At 38.5% G+C, this 10,416-nt stretch overlaps 2 protein-coding genes across 2 annotated transcripts in view; one reads left to right on the forward strand and one right to left on the reverse strand.

Moving 5' to 3' along the window:
- Positions 1 to 2,475, forward strand: part of LOC105168449 (4-sulfomuconolactone hydrolase) — a 4,078-nt gene extending 1,603 nt beyond the window's left edge. The window contains exons 4-10 of the mRNA XM_011088539.2: positions 165 to 264; positions 343 to 396; positions 714 to 791; positions 1,139 to 1,236; positions 1,332 to 1,389; positions 1,518 to 1,639; positions 2,067 to 2,475. Coding sequence (XP_011086841.1) covers positions 165 to 264; positions 343 to 396; positions 714 to 791; positions 1,139 to 1,236; positions 1,332 to 1,389; positions 1,518 to 1,639; positions 2,067 to 2,223 — 667 coding nt within the window. The 3' untranslated portion in view covers positions 2,224 to 2,475. The remainder of the gene's footprint in view (positions 1 to 164; positions 265 to 342; positions 397 to 713; positions 792 to 1,138; positions 1,237 to 1,331; positions 1,390 to 1,517; positions 1,640 to 2,066) is intronic.
- The window catches only part of LOC105168683, a 28,748-nt gene continuing 22,823 nt past the window's right edge, over positions 4,492 to 10,416 (reverse strand). The window contains 9 exon segments of the mRNA XM_020695648.1: positions 4,492 to 5,119; positions 5,269 to 5,420; positions 5,889 to 5,949; positions 6,026 to 6,743; positions 6,746 to 8,223; positions 8,316 to 8,984; positions 9,083 to 9,229; positions 9,332 to 9,425; positions 9,541 to 10,395. Coding sequence (XP_020551307.1) covers positions 4,794 to 5,119; positions 5,269 to 5,420; positions 5,889 to 5,949; positions 6,026 to 6,743; positions 6,746 to 8,223; positions 8,316 to 8,984; positions 9,083 to 9,229; positions 9,332 to 9,425; positions 9,541 to 10,395 — 4,500 coding nt within the window. The 3' untranslated portion in view covers positions 4,492 to 4,793.

A 10,416-nucleotide genomic window follows, 5' to 3' on the forward strand; every position in this document is an offset into this window, starting at 1 on the left:
AAACTGGAAATTAAAATATTGAGAAACATCAAGGTGAAGGAACAGTCACCAGCAGAAATAACAAGTTTGATTGCTTCCTTCCTGCAAAAATACTCATTATTTCCCCTTTCAATTTCAGTTCATCTGTCATCTGATATGTAATAAATCTGTTAATATTTGGACAGCGTGTTGAAGCAATATCCATCAAAATTTATTGGTTGTTGCCTTGCAAATCCAGCTGAAGACGGAACAGGCATCAAACAGTTTGAAGATCTCATTTCCAAGGTCCAAAGAGCCTCTAAGTATCAAATATTGTTGTTTGGTTTTGCAGAAATCATGTTTGACATCAAATTCTGTGTACAGGATGGCTATCGTGCTGTGCGTTTCAATCCATACTTGTGGTCGTCTGGTCAGTTGGTATGTTTCTTGACTAAAAACCCACACAGCAGTTCTCCGAACTCCTGTCCATCGATGCTTTTGTTAGAATATAAAGTTTTCGATCTGGTTTACCTCTCAGGTTTGGTCGGTGGAAGAATGAAAATTTACTTGTTAGAAGCAGGGTGATTAACCATGCTATCATAAGTGGATTCTGTTCATCCTCTTGTTTTATGTTGCTCTCCTTTATTCATGTTGAAATATAATCTCTTGTAAAGTTATCCTCATCTTTCTACCACTTTATTTAAAGAAAAATTCAAGATAAAGTCTCTTTCAATCGTTTACGTTGTCCTCTGCAGATGACAAATGCAGTTGGAAAGGCCATGTTCGCCAAAGCTGGAGAGCTTGGGGTTCCAGTTGGTTTCATGTGCATGAAGGTCTTGCAATTTGTAATATAATTGCAAAGATTACCATCATCGTTCCGTACTTTGTGTTATGGGTTAATTACACCTAGCTCTCCTTCAGAAATACTCCGTTTACAATTGCACTCTATCGTTCGACGGAAATTACTGATATCAACACATTGAATAAAAAAACACACGTTTTAAGCGAACTTCCAATATGCCCCTTATCATCCGGAAGTCTTTATATTTTATTGACCAAATTGTTTTCAATCTTCCAATTTGTTGCTTCATAGTAATTCTTCCAAGTTTCATAGACTAACGCATTTTTGTTCATCATATATTTGGCTGCACCAGTACTAAAGATGGAATCTTGTTTCCAGGGTCTTGATCTGCATATATCAGAAATTGAAGAACTGTGCACAGAATTTCCTTCGACAGTTGTTCTGCTTGACCATCTGGGTTTCTGTAGACCCCCAAAGTAAGTTTCCAATAGAACATTTAGGATTTCCAAGGAGCTTTCCTACCTGCATGTATAACTTACCGTTTCAGGTTTTTTTTGGTGATGTGAATCAGAAATGATGAAGAAGAACAAGTGTTCTTGAACCTGCTAAAGCTTTCCAGATTTCCACAGGTAAGTATATGCTGTGTATCAGATATATAAATGATACCTTTCATATATAAACAAAGACTCCTAATCATCATTGTTCTGGTCATCGTCATCATAGTCGATACTTAATCATTGATGGAAACTCGAGTCAGGTATATGTGAAATTCAGTGCACTGTTCAGAGTCTCAAGACATCCTCATCCATATGAAGATTTATCCGACATTTTGCCCAAAGTAGTCTCCAGCTACGGTGCCAACCGCGTCATGTGGGGAAGGTAACATGCTTAAATAACCTGTTAATCTGTTCTCTGGTTGAAAAGAAACAATTTTTTCAGGGGTGGGGTGTTTGCGCATTCGTGATAGGATTAAGTTGTAGAGAAAGTTGTAAATTTAGCTGCAGTGAAAGTTGAGAGCGTGTGCAAACAAAATTGTCAAGTGGAAAAATGTTAAAGTTGGATTGTTTGAGGAAAAAACACAATGTCTACAATTTTTCAATATGCTACAAAAGTTGGTGGCGGAGTTTAGATCTCTTGGCGTAAATGAGCTTAGTTTCAGCAGTTCTAAAACATAAGTTGTATAACGAAAACTTCAGCTTATTTTAAGTAAAAAGTTGATAAACTCTTGAATTAAGCTATTACAAACACTCCTTTCAAGTCTCGGGGATGAGCAAACTAATGCTGAAAATGTTCATATCTCATGCAGCGACTTTCCTTTCGTTGTCCCCGAGTGTGGCTATAAAGAAGCAAAAGAAGCAGTGGTTCAGCTGGTCCAACGTGCAAAGTTATCATCTTCCGAGCTGGAATGGATCATGGGTCGAACTGTTAATCAAATCTTTAACAGTCGATGGTCGTCTTCTTAGAAATCCATCGGTCTGATCGCCCTCGAATTCGAGTGATGATGAAACAAGAATGTTGGGAGTTGAGAAGAGCAGCATATTATGGCCTTTGTTAATAACTAAAATTGCTTATTGTAGGAATGCTATCTGTATCTTGTTAAAAACTTCTTTCCATATATAAGTTAGAAATGATTTTCATTAAATCTCTGACTGTTTTGAACTAATTTATTTTGTATTAATTGTATGACAACTTTGGTATTAATGAAATTTCCTTGATGTGCTTCAAACTGACTACTTCTTGAAATATATTATAAATAAACCAACCGAACAATTTTGATATTGCAAGAACAAAATGACTAGATTGTGCTTCCCTAAGTTTTTCATGGGGGTGTCTGAAAAACAGTATAGTTCTCCCAAAGTGACAGAAGAGGTTGGTAAGTTATTAAGATATCAAAGTTGCAAATATGTTTGGAAATAATAATTATAAGCAGAAAAGAGAAGATGTATTATCAGCTTATTTGTAATTATCAGACTACCCTTGAATTAAAATGGTGGGTAGGTCTCATCATTATTTGGGGGTATTTTGGAAATATATGAAAATAGTTAGGGCAAAAAAGTTATAATGAAGTTCAATTTATTTAGGGTTAAATACGCTTTGTTCATCTGAACTATTTTTTATGTAATATTTATTTTTCTGAATTAACAAATATAACACTTACCTTTACAACTAAATATTTGAAAAATATTATTCTTATATTATATACTTAGGTTTGTCAATGGACAGATATTATCCTACACATACACAAAAAATAATCTTCATATTCATACTCATGCCCTACGCGATGAATAAAATACTCTACCCTACTTTAGACCCATGAAATTAAATGAGTTGGTATGATTGGTCTAATACCTTAAAATACTCATAGGTATGGGTACTGACCTAATACCCTAAACACCTATAAGTATTGATATGAGTTGGTATGATTGGTCTAATACCTTAAAATACTCATAGGTATGGGTACTGACCTAATACCCTAAACACCTATAAGTATTGATATGATCAAAGTTTTGAAAACCTGAACATTATATCATGTTACTTGATTAAAATCAATAACAAGGAAAAGTAAAACCAAGAATGAAAATTTACTGACATTTAATAAATAAAAAAAATACGGATAAAATGTAATTTAATTAAATTTGAATAATATACGAAATAAATAAAATTTGTTTGAGTCAAATTATTAAAATTTCATCAAATCAAAGTTGAATGCAAATTCAAATTCAAATGATAATTAAGAGATCCAAATGAAAGTTAGATATATTATACTTAATTTCATCAATTTTTACCAATTCTTATGTCTTCATTCTTATTTTGAATTTGTCTTGATTTTATAATCAAATAATATTACCCGTCCATTATTTGAACAAATTTAAGATTCTTATTTAAAACAAATATTGGTATATCATTTAAACAAAATCAAGTTCATTATTTAAGTTTCAACGATGATTAATTTGCACATATTGAAATTTTAAATATTAATTTTATTTTATTGATCGATGGATCATGAAAATCCACCAAAAATTAATTTAGTAACATACAGCGTTTGGCTTAAAAGTAAAAAATTTAAACAAATTGTAAAAGAGAAAAAATTAAGTTGGTTTCAAATGAGTAAGACTCAAACTCTACCAATTTTTTAGGGTATAATTTGGGTAAAACCCCTGGGTATATCATAAGATAGTGTATGAGTAGGGTATTAAAAAATTGCTACAGGTATTTGTTAGATCTGGGTCCGAGTAGGGCGATACCCATCCATTGACAGACAAATATATACTAGTAAGTATGACACATCCTATATATGTGCATAATTTTTTAAAATAAATTAATATAAAATACTTTTATGAATTGTATTATTAGTTTTTTTAGATAAAAAAAGTTGTTAAAAATATATATTAAGATAATAAATTAAGAAAAATAATTTGATTTATAAAAAAAAATTGACAAACAAAGACAATAAATAATGTAGGAAATTAAAAAAATGCATGAAGAAAATAACCACGAAAAGATAGTTATGAAAATCATGATAAATGAAGAAGTTAAGAAGTAATTAGTTAATTAATTTAAAATTTCAAAAATAAATGAACATATCAAAATTAAGTGAGACATGAATGAAGAGTGTAATTATCCCTTCATTTTACTTTCATAATTTACTTTTCTTCTCTTTTTCTCTTGTTCCACATTAATATGCCCACCGCTACCACCACCTCGATTCTCATACCCCAATCCCCTTCAGTTACAAAAAAAATTTATAATTGAAATTCCATTGATCTTTCTTTGTCTATTTTGTAAATAGCAGAGGCATCATTTTCTATCAGACATCTATCCCTAATCCCTTACACAACACCACAAATAAAACGTAATGAATGCAATTATTCAAACCTGAGGAGGTGCACCGTTATCGATAGTGAGTGCACTTGTATTTACACCAACCCTCAGAGGATGAGGTATTTGTAATGTTCTATTCCTATTAACCTACAAAACTGAACCCTGTACAGTGATTGTGAACATGATCAGTACAATATATTTACCTTCACCATTAGTCGTCTATCCGCTGTATTTCGCCCATCATAATACGGTTGCTAGTCACCTTGAACCCAAGAAGAGCAGGGTCTATCTGTCTACCTTTCTTCCCCTTCTTTTTGTTGTTTCGACCGCCAGGCATCCCGTCCGACGACTCTGCTGCCCCTGCCGAAGCATGGGTTTCTTGAGGTGCTGCCTTCTTAGCACTGCTTTTCAGCATGTCGCTGAATGATGTCTCCAGTACATCGGCATCGTTGCAGGAGGATGTTCGTCGAAATTGTGCATCTCTTCTCCCAGATGCATCCGTGTTCCCTACATTAACTCCTGGTTCTCGTCTCACTCCTACAAGCAAGAAAAACTCTAGCATGTAAATAGGAAGGCACAAAAGATAGAGCACTATGTGAATCAACAAACTCCACTTAGGTGAAAAGAAGGGCAACGTAGGGAAATTGCTATGGTACAAGAGAAAACACGCAAGACTCCTGTCCTACCATCAGGAGGTACAGTATTTGAAAGGCTTTTCCCTCTGGCGACACGATCAGCAGTCACCTCCGACAACCCTTCGTGAGAAGATGCAGCTCGTGAGACAGGTGGACGCCGCAGCAATACATTGTCTGGTGCTTTTGAACTGGACGATCGCAACCTAGTTACAGTAATACATGTAAGAAATGGATAAATGAGAAATTCGAAAAGGGCAGTAATCTCAGACAAAGAAAGGATTCGAAGCAAGAAAGATCTATATATTTGTGAAAAGACACCAGGTTAAATATATCCACATGTCCATAAATCCTCGCCCAGTGAAGAGATATTGCAAAAAGCAAACAAAGATTGACTCTTGAAGAACAAGAATTAAGCAGAGTATCCAGTTCACTGTAAATCCAACATGATCTATATTTCCACAGATCAGGATTTCTTTTGGCTCTCGTAGATAATTCTACATGTCAGCAAGTATATGGGGCATCGCAAGGCTAGTATACTTCCAAGTTCCAACAAGACAACAATACTCATATCTTCCAAAGAAAAACTCCCAAGAACTTAATATTGAAGAGAATTTCGATCAGATTCTGCTAATAGAACAGTAAAAAAAATACAGCACCCAAGGGTTTCTTACTTTTCCTTAGCAGCATCCTCCGGAAAAGAATCACCTGATCCAGCCTTTTCATTTTGAAAACCTGAACATTATATCATGTTACTTGATTAAAATCAATAACAAGGAAAAGTAAAACCAAGAAAATTGTGAAAATTTACCAGCAGAATCAAGTGAATTATGCTTGCTGAGGACATTCACCGGCATCTCGACTCTATCCACAGAAGGCAAGGCAGCCCGCTCCACTAATCCTTCTTGAGGCTCTGAAGTCATTCCCTGAATGTTACATTCATTGATGAGGACTCTTTGTTCTTCCCCATTAGAGGAAGTCAGTCTTTTGGCTGCCTTGTTTTTCATGGTAAAATTGTCATTGCTTACCTGAGCGGTTTCACCAGTTCGGGAAACAAATGGTTCTCCTGCAACTTCTGCTACATCTTTAGATCTATAAGGCAATCCACCGATTTCGAGAACATTTGTTATCCCCTCAGACAGTCGACTCTGAGGCTGTACACCAGAATCAGAACCAAAAGACCCAACAGTGAAGGAATTGCTGAAACCTGATTCTTGATCTGCAACAACACTAAATGACTGGTTTGCCATGCTTGTGCCAGAACGGTGATCCGAAGGGGGCCTTCTGTCATGTGGTATTCCATTAACCAAATCAAACTGTTCACTTGACGGGTGCCCAGATTTCTGATGCAGTAATTCCATAAGCAATCGTTTTGAATTGTCATCATTTCCAGAGGACATCCACAAACTAGGATCATCAGTACTCCTTCTGGCTTCCAATTCCCTTCTCTGCCTCTCATTATGAAGATGTAGTTGTTGAAGTCTTGACTCCATCCAGTCATTTGATGATTGACCATTATTCTCAGACCAATGAAAGGGTGGTTGGTATGCTGCGAGTAAATACCAGATGAGAACCCATCAACTTGACTACCAGGGTGCATCCGTGGAATCTGCTCCTGCAATTCTAGACCTTGAGCACGAGCCAATGAATTCACAACATCACGATTTACCCCAGCTGCTCCACCCGGCAATGACAATGCGCGCTCAAAAGGCAACATGCCAGGGTCATAGAGACCAGGTTGAAGTCTATCTTGTACTGAAAGATTCCGCCCAAGATGGCTGATATGCTCCTCGGAAGGTGGTAATTGTTGGGAATAAAAATCAAGAGGGCTGAATCCAGCAGAGATAGCTCTATGAGAGGCAGCAGGATTTCTGTGGAACTGACTAGCTTCATCAAGGGGCCACCCACGACCCATTTGCATTTCTTCTTCCATTTCCAATCGCTGCCTCAGCCCCAAAGGTAACTGACTCCCATGCAGCTGATCTTGCTGAATAATCTGTTGATCCAGGGGGTAAATTTGTCCATGCCTTCCATGTGACAAGAGCTCCAGTAAATCATTTTGATGCCCTTGATGAGGCATTTGACCAAATTTTGCTTGAATTAGCTGCTCGAGGGAGGGATCTGGATGCCTTGAAGGAAATTGGGAGCGCTGTTGCAGATCATTCAGAATTTGTTGCTTCAGTATGGCCTGTTCAAGAGCAGCATTAGATCTAAGAGCATCCATATGCGACTGTCCACGACCAGATTCACGCAACTGACTCTGCAACAGCTGCTCAAGAAGAAGCTGTCTGGCCTGAGACTGCTGTTGCTCTTTCAACAAGATTTGCTGTTGGTGAAAATGTTGTTGTTTCTGCAGCTGCTGCTGTTGTTGAAGTTGTAGCTGCCTCTGCTGTTGCAACTGAAGGGCCACGATGTGTTCCATGTCTCGTGCTGTTTGACTGGCAAGCTTGTTGTGGTGCATCAAACTCAGACTTGGGTCCCCCTCTAGCATTACTTCGTTGAAGTGTGTGTTATGAGGAGGCATCATACTATGTGACTGAAGATGCTGCTGCTGAAGTTGCTGAGGCAATAGCTTCTCTGCTAAATCAAAGCGGTTAAATTCTTGGTCCATCCCTGAAGAGTGGCGAGCGTCCAAGACATCTTGATACAAGTTGGAATCAGAAAGTGCACTGCTTCCATAAACATCGCTCCATGCCTCAGGGACACGGGTAGGATCAGGCATCGCATTAAAAGGAGCGATCCTTCCAGAAGCAGGGTTAATAATCTTGTCTTGTGCACCTCCACCAAATTGAGGTGTATGATCACTTCTTCCATAAGTACTTTCAAGCTCAGACCATAACAAACCAAGAGGATGCATCTTGCTGCCTTTTTGATCTGACATACCAGAGTCTGTCAGTTCATTAGTAAGATAAGCCTTGTTGCCACTACTTGTAGCAGGTTCGCCATATCCTCTAGAAATCTTCCCTACAGCACTGCCACCACTTCCGGGTCTCCCAGGGAACACGATTTCTGTTTGACCAAAAATGGCAGTTAAAAGAATTAGAGCTCAGAAGCAATTTAAATAGTAAAGGATAGTGTACATTAGTAACTATCAGCCAAACCTTCATCATGGAAATCTTCTCCTTGGGAGTACAAGTGTTTTGACAAACGTTGATTTTCGGGTAACTTCGATTGACCGTGCTGTACAGAGGTAGCACTGCAATCAGCTTGCCAGCCTGAGCCATCCACTACTGAAGGAATGGAATCAGATCCACCATCATGCTCATGTCTGAATTTCAAGTGAGGCATAACATCTCCCAATTCCCGGAATGGTGACTCATCAGGAGCATCTTCCAAACGTACAGGTAAATCAGTCCCAAAAAAGCCTTGCTCAAACCATGAAATGATATCCACTCCAAGAAAAGGTCCCTGGATTTCCCCTTGAGGATCCCGATAATACAAACTTAATTCCTCTGGAGGAATTCCTCTATTCAGCTGATATTCATTGGTTCTGCTTCCAATCTCATGTAGCTGTCCATCCCAATACTGGTCCGATGTTGGCATAGCAAAGAGGGAGTTCGATTCACCGGGAAGATTGTTGTTAGCATCAAATGATGTAGCAGATTTGGCACTATCTAACAGAGGCTGCTGATTAACAGCAGAACCTGTTACCTTGAGCTGAAAGGCATCAGACTGAGCACCATTCAGAGATTTTACGCTACCAACATCCAGTTCTTTTCTGTTTATAGCCTCTGAAATTTCATATTGCTCTTTGTGATCAGCAGTTCTCTCTGAAGTAAGGATAAAATAGTTTCTTTCAGATAAAAATCGGAAGGTCATTCTACATAACATTTTAAAGACCAGTCTAATACTCATTGACTTGGGATACCTGTTTTAGGTATATTATCGTAGAAGATGCTGTCAACCGTAGCTTTATGAAGATCCACTGAAGCTTTCACAAGGTTATCTGGTATCTCTTTGATGACATCAGCAGTGAGGGAAACCTGTCTTCCAATGTTCAATTCTTCTCCCAATTCTACAAAGAATACAAACCAAGGATTATAACATAACCAATAGGAAATTAGAGAAACAAAAAAAGACTAACTAAATTACCATAAATCTCTTTCTAAAGACTGACCTGAAACATCATCAATTGATCCGCCCTTCCTAAACGAACTGTATGAGGCTCCACTGTTTATTATTTTACCCTTCCATATGTCATTTAGGATAGCCTAGAACAAAAGAGGAGCTCATCACATTTCCACAGATAGTCAATCTAACAGCACCAAGGAATTCATGTATAATAGCAAACATATAAAGAATATGCCTGTAATTTGCAAAGCTCACCTCCTGCTCAGCATCAGGAGCAACAAAAGCGAAAGGTTCAATAGCATCTAATTGAGTTATTGGAGGAACTTCCTCCCAATTGTCAGGCATGCGGGCAAGGGATGAATCAAGTCTTTGCTTACGGTATATGTCAAGTAGTTTGGCCCTTGGGTAAACAAATGTTCCAACAGAGAGGGGTTTTCCGGGAACATTTTCACTCTTGTCATACTGAGCAACACCAATTGGAACCACAGATGGCGGTCTTACAAGAGAAACACTCGACCTGCCACGCCCTACAGTAAAGCCCGTATTTGAGCCCTCAACTCGTCCCCTTTCAAGTCCAAATCCTGGTGCAGCGCGAAAACCCAACCCGCCAGAATTTCCCTCCATCCTGTGTCGAGGCCTCCACTTATCACGAGAATCTGAATCGCGTTCAGGAACAGAACGGCTATTAGACACAAATGATTGGCTCTCACCCTGGGACTCTTCCTTCTCTACATCTGTCCTTTTCTCCACCCGAGCATCCTTTTCTTTGTCATCAGGACCCCATCTTAAAGACCATTTGTCACGCCTCGTTTCATGCCCAGAGTTGCGGCTACTAACATCATGCCATCTGTCAGTGGCGGGCAAAGATCTATTTTCAGTTGTTTCTCTGCCTGGAGCGTTGTCAACCCGTCTATCCATCTTCCTGCGATCCCTTCGACCAAGTATCCCAGTTTCCCTTTCTTCTTCACGCCAGCGGCGTCCACTATCAGGTTCTGGAGCAATTCTTCTCCAATCCTTTTTGTCCTCAGTTGCTTCTGAGCGCCAAACCTCCTTCTGGTTCAAATCAGCAGAACTACCAAGTGACAGAGAACTTGGCCCCCGGGTTTCCTGCTGTACAGAAATGTATCCTCA

Source organism: Sesamum indicum, linkage group LG8 (assembly GCF_000512975.1).
Source record: "Sesamum indicum cultivar Zhongzhi No. 13 linkage group LG8, S_indicum_v1.0, whole genome shotgun sequence".
Taxonomy (NCBI): Eukaryota; Viridiplantae; Streptophyta; class Magnoliopsida; order Lamiales; family Pedaliaceae; genus Sesamum; species Sesamum indicum.